The 12,454-nt window shown below is 39.8% G+C and overlaps 1 protein-coding gene across 1 annotated transcript; it reads right to left on the bottom strand.

Annotated features, from left to right (window-relative positions):
* Positions 1–2,521: 2,521 nt before the first annotated feature.
* Positions 2,522–12,300, bottom strand: cav1 (caveolin 1). The gene is made up of 3 exons (XM_053682070.1): positions 12,145–12,300; positions 11,136–11,303; positions 2,522–3,500 (listed from the first exon to the last, which is right to left on the bottom strand). The coding sequence occupies exons 1-3, from the start codon at positions 12,175–12,177 to the stop codon at positions 3,159–3,161; spliced, it is 543 nt and encodes a 180-aa protein (XP_053538045.1). The 5' UTR covers positions 12,178–12,300; the 3' UTR covers positions 2,522–3,158.
* Positions 12,301–12,454: the final 154 nt, after the last annotated feature.

Below are 12,454 nucleotides of genomic sequence, written 5' to 3'. Positions count from 1 at the left end.
AAATTCACTTATTTTCATTTAACAGTCTCCTACATTACCCACAATGCCATTGGACTACCTGCTGTAGCAGTGTGATGAGATTTAGCTCTCGCGTCATCTCTACTTAAAGAGAGTGATGCAGCTGTGCTTTAGTGCTTTAGACTGTCCAGCTCTCTCACTTCCTAAACTTTACACTCTGCCCAACCTTCATGGTAATACCACCAACACCATCACGTTCATCATCCCGTAGATCACTAACTAGCTGAGCCGAGTCCCTGGTGTAACATCTGAGTAACTCTATACTGAGTAACTGAGTAACTCTGGGACTCCAGTCCTACAATGCACTCTAGGGTACTCTGGTGTCCTCCCCCAGTTCAAAGACATGCATTGTAGGCTGACTGGCATTTCCAATTTGTCTGTGGTGTGTGATTGTGCCCTGCGATGGGTTGGTACCCTGTCCAGGGTGTCCGTCACCTTGTGCCCTGAGTCCCCTGGGAATGCCTCCAGGCTCCCCTGTGACCCTGTGTAGAATAAGTGGTACAGAAAATGGATGGATGGATACATGAATTATTATATTCACATATAAAAAAGATCTTTTTATGGATTTGTATTACTTGAATTAGTAATAGTCCATTATGGTTATGTTAATTAATAACCTTTATGTATTTTCCTCCTATAAACCTCCACTCTAACTGTGCTAGCAGTTAAAATGTCCCCATGTGACATCAGAGAAACATACAGCCACTTTAACTTCTCACAGCTATAAAAGAAAATACAGCAAGTAACAAGACAGACCACAAAGTATAACAGGGTTTCATTTGATTGTTTTTTAATGTGCACGGCGTGATGTTTACAGTCGAAAGCAGGGAAGGAATGTAAAAAAAAAAAAAAAAAAAAAAAAAAAAAAACAGCTCATGGCAAGAGGCTCATTTCATCACACGTTTTCCCATCCTCGGAGACAGCAGGTAGACAGCAAGGCAGCCGAGTCGAAAAAAAAAAAAAAAGTGAGCTCAATGGCAGTAGAAAAGAGATTAAGTGCCCCGGTTTCATCAGGAGTCCAAGGGGCTGAAAGATCTTTGCCAGTGTGTGAGTCCGACAGTGAACACATCAAAAAGCAACAAGAATCGATATCTTTTTTTTTTTTTTTTTCGAAGCAATTTTTTTCTTTGCACAAAAATATACAGACATACAAACTATGTCATGATGCAATGCACCTTAGCTGATCGATAAATTGTTATGAACAAGAGTAAGGATTGGGGGGGGGAAAGAAAAAAGAAGAAAAGTACTTCATGTTCATATAGTGGATGTTTGCAAAAGCAGTGCCTCCATGCTAAAAGCTCGGCCTTCACTGACGCTAAAAGCGTCAGTTCTTAGGTTTTCGTTTTAGAAGCTGTCATTCTGCAATGTCGCTCAAAAAAAAAAAAAAAACAAGCCGATTAAAGGATTGCGTGTGTTGCGAAAGCAGGTACAGTCTCTTGTGTTAGCTTATGCTGACCGTTTCACTGAAGTCAGCTCGTTTCGTCTCGTGTTTGGATCACGGTTCAGCAACGGCAGCATGCAGTGTCATGGGCAGTCTCGAAAATCAGCAGGAACACGCCCACTTTATCACTGTATTATTACAAAAACTAATTTTATTATAAAATCCCCCAAAAAATAAACAATGAGTGTATGGAGCCCTGACGAGGACACGAAGAAATACTAACTAGATCGTTTTAAAATCGACATAAATTGTGTGCATATGTAAAAAAAAAAATGGTTTATAATTTTAAACTCGTAACATAACTAAGATACGCACAAGGTTTCAATTTACTGTACGTTATTTGTAGGCCATGGTGATTTGTTTATGCTGTTTACATTGGTGTCTTAATTTACCTCCTCATTTTGTTGATATTTGTTTACTAAGGTAAAATATAACAGAACTGGGTTACCAATTTACTTTACGCTCTTAATTTGCAAATTAATCGCTTATTAATAAAATTCGAGCCACATTCTCGTTCACGGAAACTGCCATGTCTTACTTTTGTTACGAAAATAGAAAATGAAGTAAAACGTGGGCAAAATGATATTAAATTGAGAACTAGAAATACAAAACCTGAGAGGGTGGATAAAGTTGATTTCATGGGCTCGATTTAGCATCTCGTGGCCACGTTAAACTAAATCGTGTGTGAAATGGGACGTTCTTAAACGCTTAACGTGGAAAAAATACCTTATTGTGTAATTACGAAAGCAATGACCAAGCAACACCAACTCTTTAATCTATATTGGGTTTAAGAGGTTTAATCATAGACAGGAGTTATAATTGATGTTTTAACACATCACACCAAGTTAAGCTGTTCATTATAAGAAGTTTATAACAAGGGCGGGGGGGGGTTAAAGAAATTTGGTGTTTTTCACCATTTTGACACATTAAGCTTCGTTTCCATCTAAAGTTGTTCTTTTACAGTGGGTCCCGATAAATCTTAAATGCTAAATGTGAAGTTTTTGAGGTTATTTTTGTCCTTTAGGCAGTGGAGAGTGTTTATGACGAGATAAGTGTATGAGATTTGTTGTTTTTTTTGTTTGTTTTTTTTTTTTGTTGGTAACTTAAACTATGCTACGCTTTGTCATGTTACGTGTTTTCGGATGTCTCACTAAATAACTCTTTTCCTGGCTCCATATTAGTGACTCTTCACATGGAAAAAGAAAACTTTCTAAAATTTAGTGAACTTCCACGAGGAATGAAGAACAAAAAAAAACAGAGTAAGATGTTAAAAGTTTTGTTAAGACTGAAAAACAGAAGGGGAAAAAAAAACGATTGAAATGAATGTGGATTCAAGCATGAATGAAGAGGGACAAAAACAAAAAGGACAGATTCACAGCCTTATCCCAGGAAGCGGAATAAAACGCAAGGCTGATCTGCTGCTCGCTTAGTGATAAACACTAACAAATTACGAAAGAATAAAATCCCTATTAAGATTTCATAAATCCGTAGAGAAGCCCAGACTGGAGGGACTCAAAAGCCTCCCTATTCTTTTCATGTCATCCTCTTCAACATGAAGGGCTTTTTTTTTCTTGCTCTCTCTCTCCTTTTTTAATCTTTATTCCCCTCCTTCTGAGACTCCACCCACTCCACAAGAACACCCCCCCATCCCCCCACCCCCCCTTCCCCAGCCTGAATTCTTCCTTCACTTTGTATGCTCCTACACCACCTTCGTGCTGGTGACGCGGACGTTGCTGAAACATTTCCCCATGGCTTCGAACAGCGGGTCGCAGAAGGTGTGCACGCAGATGGAGTAGACCTGGCTGACACAGTGGATCTCGATCAGGTAGCTCTTCACGCACGGCACCACGGCCCAGATGTGCAGGAAGGACAGGATGGCGAAGAAGAGGCCCCAGATCAGCGCCAGGGGGATGCCCACCAGCGCCGTCAGCAGCCGGTAGAACCAATACTTGCTGACCGTGAACGTGGTGAAGCTGGCTTTCCACACACCATCAAAGCTGTAGGTGCCTGGAGGCTCAGCGATCACGTCCTCGAAGTCCACCTGCACGGAGACCAGGATCTCGGTTACGTTCAGCAATAAACCGTAAAATTCCATACATGATGAAGAAAATACCGTGTTCCTATAGCAACACATCCAAAAGTGTTTTATTCCACTTATACCACTTCACCAAAATAACAATTTGTGTATTTATTAAAAAAAACAAGCCATACTTTAGGACCTATATGCATTCATAGCTACATTTAACAATGTGAAACATCCATGAAACAAGTTCCTGTTCTCACTTACATTGCAGCTAGGAAGCGAAGAAATGTTGGCTAACAAATATTGACAGTCACCAAAGAAGATTCTGGCTGACTTTCACGACATGTTAGTAATATTGACCGTGTAGATCCAGTGTAAAACTACAGAAGCCAGCTTCAGACAACAGAAATGCCATTCGTTACAGTTAAGAGTTAATCTAAAAAGACAGTTTCCTAAAAATATCATAAAGTTGAGATCATCTTCTCTGATATGATAGCGTTCAATGTGATGCTCACACCACCATTTCATTAACTCAGCCTAGAACTCTAAAGAAATAGTTTCGCTTAAATTTAATGTCCAGATTTATTATTGTGTTGATTTTAAAATGTTAACGCATTAAACAGTTAAGTGTTTAAAGGCTAGGCTAAACGCTTATAATGTTTAAAGGCTAAAATATTAAAAGGTTAAAACATGTAGTTAGTTATGCGGGATATCTTATGCCAGCTGGTCGCTAACTGGTTGCTAGGGTGTTGCTAGGCACTTGTTATTGTATTGCATGCAGCTGGTAGGGTGTTGCTAAGTCGCTAAATGGCTGCTATGGGGTTGTTAGGGTGTTGCTATGTGATTACTATGGTATCCAGACTGGTTCCTAGAGTGTTACTAGGTGGTTGCTATGTTATTCCAGCTGATGCTAAGGTGTTGCTATGGTATTCCAAGTGGGTGCTAGGGTGTTACTCATTGGTTGTTGCTAGATGACTGCTATGGGGTTCTTAATTCATTGATAAGGTGATGCTAGGTGTTTTCTATGGTATTCCATGTGGTTGCAATGAGTTTGCTAGGTGGTTGCCAACCCTGGTGGTTTCTGGGTTCTAACTGTAGTTGGTTGTTATGGAATCTCAGCTGGTTGCTAGCAAGTTAATTGGTTGTTATCGTGTTCCAAGGGGTTGTTAGGGCGTTACTGAGTGGAGCATGACCTAAAATCATCTAAAGGAAGGACCAATGACCCACTGAACCATTCCCCATATATTCCTTTGTAGGATTGGAGCATTTGGAGCATTGTTATGTGGCAACCATAATTCTAATCTTTCCAAGAAGCACAAGCACGCTATTCCTATGTCGAATCTATGACTGTGCCAAAATGTTGGGCAGAAGAAAAAGAAGAAGGAAAATAAGGAGAAAAGGTAACTGCTGAAACTGTAAACTGTGACACTGATACTTTGATACAAATATTTTTGTACAGCTCATGTTATATCCATGCAGACATTTTTCCAAACTATTAAACCTGTTACTGTTAAAATACAATCTCCCTCCATAAAAACACCAGTTCTGATTGTTTGATCAAGCCTGTGCAAGGTACAACATGGTGAGTGTGCATGGAACAACAAAAACAAAACAAAACGATACACCGTTATCAATATCACACCATGGTACGGGGTATTTCCAGTTCACCACCCACATCCACTCCACATTCCTCAGAGACAGCTCCGTTACACAATGCAGTGGTCTCGTGTGAGTATTAAACCCTCACTCACGCAACGGGCACTATCTATCACACCGCACTTCATAAATCACACTCAAAGTTCAACCGAGAGCTAACGTTTACCATAAAAAAATCGTCCGTAGATCTGTACACCTGCTTCTACTCTGAATATGTGTCAGTGTGTGTTACGAAATGAAAAACACACACATTCAGAAGTGTCCTGAAGTACTATTTATACCACAGTGCTGTTGAGTTCTGAATTCTGACTGGTCAGAAGGTGTGCTCGTAATAATACGTTACCGTTTCTATAGTATTACAGATTACAACATGTGCTGTTATTTAATAATAAAAAAATGTATACTATAATGTGTTTATAATGTGTTTGTTTAGCGTTTATGGAAGGAGTCTCCAGTGTCAGCGCTTTGTAACGGTTTTCTGACTTCTTCAGGACGGAGGAGTTTTTATAACCTCCCATTAACACCCAAAATGAAAGACTATAAGATGTGGAATCAGCTGAAAGCACTGCAGCTGGATTCCAGTCTCGGTACAGCAGAGGAATTCAATCTGCCTTCAAACATCTGCTCGCTCATTCATCAATCTAACTGACCGTACGCAGTTCCAAAACTACGAGTATCGACAAAACTGTATTGAGTGAGCTGTAAAGACTCTCTATATGCTCTCCTGTAAATACATATAGATGACAATTTTCTCAAAGAAAATAAATGACTCTTCTGGACAACATATTTTCCTCCAGCTCCTGATCACAACAGCTTGGGTTCATGATTGTAAACAGAAATGCCTTTTCAAATGCTATTCAAACGAAAGCATGAACGTTTTGCATCAAAATCTTACTTCAAAGTGAAAGTAAACGCTTAAATGTATTTACAAAGTAAATCGTTTTAACTGAAATTAGTGTTTTTTTGTTAATTGCTTTTTGTCCCCAGCATGGTATCTCACTTGAAAATTCATCACAATCTGGAAAGCTTCATTGACCAGGACTCCCTAAAAGAAGAGATCTTGCATCTCAAAGAGACTTTCCTGGCTAAATAAAGGATAAATAAAATAAAATAATATTTTGTTTTGTTTGTTTTGTTGAGATTCTTTTTTTTTTTTTCAAGTAACTTCAATGTATTAAGCATTTCTTGTCCAAATCTAATGGATTTGTAGTATACCTAGAAACTGGTACGGATTTACTGTAGGTAAGGAATAAAACACAACAGCATGTGCTGTTAGAGGAAAATAATCAACACTACCACCTAGTATCCTATAACAGCATGTCCTGAGGTGTTTTATTCCTCTAATTCCACCGCAATTTACCAATGATTACATTTTATGCATTTATTAGACAACGACACGTGTTATTTTTATCCAGTTATAATTACAATGTTGTGGGGTGTCTGCAAACCAGGTTTCTGTTATCGCGTATCACTTTCTCTTTCTCTCTCGAACTTAATTAGACAAAAACAAACATAAAAATATACAGCTTATCATGTTACCGAAAAACCACAAAAAGCTTAACCTCCTCTGTCCTGAAGATATTGGAAAACTTCTGACTGTTCCTGTTAAGCACTGACACTGGAGACTCCTTGTTAAATAAACACGTCCTTAGTGAAAACTTCAACATATTAATGATCACGCGTTTTGTTTGTTTGTTTGTTTGTTTGTTTGTTTGTTTTTAAACCATTTGTTTGGGGGCATCGTGCACATTCACAAGTCCCCGTGAATGAGCTGTTACTATAGAATTGATAACGTATTAGAACGTATTAGCGCATTAATATAAACCTAAAATGATAGAAAATGAATCAACACTTTCTGACCAATCAGAATCCAGAATTCAGAATTCAACAGCCCTGTGGTGTAAATATAGTTAATAAATGATCCACTTTGGTCTTTGGTGATTTGTAACGACTCACCTCCTTTTAAAAAAATTAAATAAACACGAGTATTAATTTTTTGTTTGTTTAATTTCAGTTATACTCGGCTATACTGGTACTTTAGTACAGTTTGTATGTCCAGTTAGTTCAGTGCTTTATAGATGTTAGAACAATGATGAATCTCTGCATTGTCTCAGTTATTTAGGGAAAACTCTTATTCTTCTGACAGACTTCTTTTAATTTATCACCCAGCGCAGCTGAATGTATTTCAGCATCGTGACAGCGCTGCTTTGAAAAACTTCAGTGATGTGATCTAAAACTCAACGCCAACCAAAGAAAGTATTGTTGTGGATCACTTTCACATTAGTCAACTGAATCCTCTTAGCGTCTTTGATGCATGGAGGACGTGATGAAGTGTGTTAGGGCAGTTGATAAGTGGGAAGTAAGAAAGCCTCGGTCCTCCCTCTCTGGCCTCGCTGTGCACTAGATGGAGTCTCTGAAGGAATCGGGCTCCAGTGTGCTATTAAAAGAATGCTTTTTTATGAGGGGAAAAAAGCCTTCAGTTCCAAGGGAAAGCTACTTTTGCGTTTTTAGAGGAACTGTGATGTGGGTGGTGGATTCAGCTCGAGAACCACAGGGCCGAGTGCCAGCTGCCTGCCTGGAGGAACACCCTATGTGTGTGTGTGTGTGTGTGTGTGTGTGTGTGTGAGAGGATGATGGAAATGTAGATGGGAATTCCCTGCTTTCATCCCATACGCAAGACCACAAGATAATACGCCCACTTTTGTGTCTCCTGTCACAAGGCCAGTGAGAAATGGAAAAGCAAAAAGTTTTTCTGTTTTTTTTTAAAAAAGCGTCTAGAGCTCGTCTTGTGGATCCAATTTGTGGACAAATCATAAGCTCTTCTGTATTCCGGATCTCCTCAGGGGAGTGACTCATGCTCATGCATCTTTCATTTAATAGCAGCTTTTATCCATTTTTTTTCATTCTGAGGAGAAAGAAATCTACTCTGTACTCACTATGACACTTAAGATTGACACGCTGCATGCACCCCCCCCCCCCCCCCCCCCCCCCCCCTCTCTCTCTCTAGGCATGACTCCACACCCTGGAAAAATTTGTGCTAAGAATGTTAGGAGTGAAAAAAACTTTTCTCAAAAACAGGAAGCTTGAAATATTTCCTCTGTTCCAGCTGAGACCTGAAGCCATTGATTGCTCTGCTACGTTTGTGACGGCCCGTCTCTGTACGTGGAAGTCACCGCAAAACCAGAATAGTATTCATTCAAAGGAACATTTTGACATGGTCTCAGCTTGGTGGTATGACTCAAACCATCCATCCATTTTCTATACCGCTTACCCTTCAGGGTTGCGGGGAACCTGGAGCGTATCCCAGGGAGCATCGGGCACAAGGCGAGGTACACACTGGACGGGGTGCCAATGACTCAAACCATTTCAGAGCTAATTGTTCCAGTGACGATGTGACACAGCCGCTGCAGTAGCTGCTCAGGACCGGACTTCACTTCTGCTTATGTGTTGCTTTCTGTGTTAAATTAACTTGTTTGAGGCGCGCTTGACACAAATTTAATCCAGCGTTGTCATGACGATACCAAAAATACTTAAAAGAATGCATTCAGTTGGTTAATGTTGCGTCATCTGGATGAAAATGAGAGTTTCTGTTTCTAAATGAAAACCTGTTTTTACTCCAATAACATTTTGGAAACAAACTTCTTTTTTCTCTTTTGGCTTTTACATAACGGTCTTTTTTTTCCCCCTCTAGCGTTTCGGCAGACTGCCTTCTCACTGCCAAGATTAGTCTCTCGCTCTCTCTCTCTCTCTCAATCTCTCTCACACTCACTCACTCTCTCTGGACAAGAATTGTTCACCACTGGATTCTCCCTATATGGTATTTTTAAAAAGGATCACACAACATGGCCATGTCTCAATCCATCATGATCTGCTTTTTGCCAATACGTTACTCAAAACAGACAATGTGTCTAAATGTATACAAAGACAATATGAACGTTATTAATTCTTTTCTTTTTTTTTTGACTAGAAACCTTGTCAGAAAGGTTCACATCAACATCCGGTTGAGAGTAGAAGTTGGTGCTTTGGGACTGTGATCCCGTTGGGCACAGCTAAAAAAAATGAACATGAAAGTTCGGTGCTGTGACACATTTACAGCACATTTACACATACACATTCATTCATCCTTAGTAACTGCCTGGTCAGGGTCATGCTGGTTTAAATTAGGATAAGCATTTTAGGAAACAGAAACAGTTACATTTCTTTTAGTGATGCAGCTGAGGCCGAGGAACTGCCAGAGCCAGAATTCACACACTAAAATGACACTGCTGACTTTTCTACCTCTGGGGTTTATCCAGTGTTTTCCAGTGTTTCCAGGGTTTAAATCCAAATACAGATATAGATATTTGGAACATTAAACAGGCTCGGATATAGATACATATAGCGGTATACCAGAAATCCTCACACAGGGGCGTGTCAGCTGTCAGCTGTGTTGCCCAAGTGGTGCAACAATCAGAAAAAAAACAACTAATGTATGTTTAATTCTTTGTGATCAATTATTCACCACATTTTGAGGGATTAATATTAATATTACTCAACAGTAACTCACAATTTACTCACAGTAAAAAGCCTCAAAATGGCAGCTGTATATGACATAAGCCCTGCCCCTCAGGGACAAAAATCACATTTTTGGTTAAGATGTTAGCATAAAAACGTACACTACATATAGTGTGCTTTGCTTTATTTAATTTGCTTTGTGCTATTGGAGTCAAGAAGCAGACATTATATACGCAAATCTTATGTACCTGTTTCTGCCACACAGGTCTCTCATCATTTAAGTAAATATAGTCTTTTATGAGTGGAAATAATTAACCAGGAGTGACGCTAAGATGGCTGCCGAGTAAACCGACTTTACCAGTAATGCAGGTCTTTCTCCAAAATCTCTTGCTTTAAAAACTTGCATATAGGATAACACTTTTTTAAAAACAATAAACGAATGTAAACAATTAAATTGTGCTGCTCAGATCATTATCTGCAAGTTACCTCATAAGATATAGACAGCGCCTCCTGGTGGTCATGCTAGGTCACAGGCTAGCTACACACAGTTGGTCATAAACAAAGTCTGTTCTGAGTTTAAGCACCACTGTAGGTGTGTGTATCCACATCGTTACAGTAAGAAAGGAAATGTAGATATTTTATGCTTGTAACCTCAAAGACTGATCTGAGTCGTTGAAAGCTGTGTTTGGCAATGATAGAACATGTCAATATTTTGGAAAATAAGCCGTTATTATTAAAACGGCCTCAAAAATCTGTCCTGCATGAAGTTTGTGTATGTATTTGTAAAAATAAAAATAAATAAATTCTAAATAAATTAAAGGTTTGAAATGCAACGTTGTTATTACTAATTATCATATTAGGTTACGCCTTTCCATTAAAACGTTAAGTATTTATGTTAATATTTCCAAAATGGTAACTCAAGAAGATTTCAGTGGCGTAAAAAGCACTTGGTGTTGGCTTGTCAAACCCAAACCACACCCCTCGGTGTCATTCCAGCAGTGATGGTGCAAGGCTGCGTCCCAAACCACACAGGCTTCTGAAATAGTATATCAATGACACGTTACTATACTATAGATAAAGTGTTCTTCGGCACTACTAAGTATCCCACAGTGGTATAGTATATGATAATTTAGGTTTGGTGATTGACTGAAGTCACTAAAGTGTCACTGGGGTGTTAAGCCTGCACGAGCTCAATCTAAAAATTACATCAAAAATGAAATCCAAGTCAGATGTGTTTTAAAACTCACTGGATAGATGATGATTTCACAAGGACACCACTGCTTGTGTCCCTGCTCTGGTTCTTATCCTCTCAGGACTGCTTCTAGTGGAAACTTTGACCAGCCTGAGACACATCTTCTGCGCTTTCTACCTTGCAAAAATTTCTCGGTTTTGAAATACGCCTCGATATAGTTTCAGGGTACGATTAAAACCATTGCTAAATCTAAGTGTCAGTGCACTTGCTTGTAGAAAGAGAGATTTAAAAAAAAAAAAAAAAAGTCTCACCTTAACTACATGATCGTTTAAATGTTTCGGGTCCCGGTTGACCAGGTCTATCTCCTTGGTGTGCACGTCGTGCAAGGTCTTCTCGTGGATGCTGTCGCTGTCCATGTCTTTGTTGTTTGGCTTGTATATGTTCCCCTGTTTCCTGATGAATGGTGAGTGAACGTATTCCTACACAGGGTGCCAAGGAAATAGCACAAATCAGAATGAGGGAAAAACTGCAAATGGGGTTGGAAGAGCAAGCAGGGAGCACCTCGGCGCATTCCCCTGGCATGGGATGGTTTTAAATGAGAGGAGAAGTACAGCACCACACCCCTCTCTCTCTCTCTCTCTCTCTCTCTCTCTCTCTCTCTCTCTCTCTCTCTCCAGTAGGAACTGTAGTTCCACCACAAGGGGTCATCACCAAACACTGTGCGCGCGCGCACCCGCACCAAACAAGCGTCTAGAAATAACTTAAACCTGATGCAGGTTTGCTTCAAATGAAAATAAAATTTGAATTAAAATGTTGCGTAATACCATGCAATCACTAACAATGAAACGCGGTCGCACGCGGACTCAGTGTTTATGATCCGTAGGACCTTTGCGCACGAGCCGGCGCCCGAAAATTACACACCATGATAAATATCACTGCCATGAAAAGAGATATTTTGACGTACACCTATAATGGTGTAACCTACTGAATCCCTTCATCTGTAGCTAGTATGAGGAGAAAGAGGCGCTGTAAAAATAATAATAATAATAATAATAATAATAATAATAATAATAATAATAATAATTTTTTAAAAAAAGTTTGCAGAGAAAAAAAAAAAGATAAGCCCGTGCCAAAAGCGATAACGCACGCGAACTGGCAGAACTCGCGCGCGGAAAACGTGCCAACACCGGACCCAGGTGTAAATCCGCCGAGGTCACACAATCCAGGGAGGGGCTGGAGATTACAGGGGAATGCAACGCCAGTATTTCCATCAAAGGAAAACGAACTATAATGAAATATTCTCGGTTAACTCGGCCTTACCTCGGTTTCTCCGTCTTTAGGACCGCCGGTCATGCTGCCGCGCGCGCGCTCTACACTGTGCACAGGAGTGTGTGTGTGTGTGTGTGTACGAGAGATACAGTGACTTTACAGATGAAGCGCTGTGGGAGGCGACGGCACGGTGCTCACACCACACACACACACACACACACACACACACCGACACTGACGGTAGTAAAAATAAATAAATAAATAAATTTAAAAAACCACATCCAGTCGTGAATTAACACTGCTTTAACTTTACACAAGTCCAAAACACCTCCATGAAAAACTCGTTTAACACTTTTGGTGT

This window comes from Ictalurus punctatus, chromosome 8, assembly GCF_001660625.3.
Source record: "Ictalurus punctatus breed USDA103 chromosome 8, Coco_2.0, whole genome shotgun sequence".
Classification (NCBI taxonomy): domain Eukaryota; kingdom Metazoa; phylum Chordata; class Actinopteri; order Siluriformes; family Ictaluridae; genus Ictalurus; species Ictalurus punctatus.
Note: the sequence above shows the minus strand (reverse complement) of the source record. Positions and strands in the feature narration are given on the sequence as shown.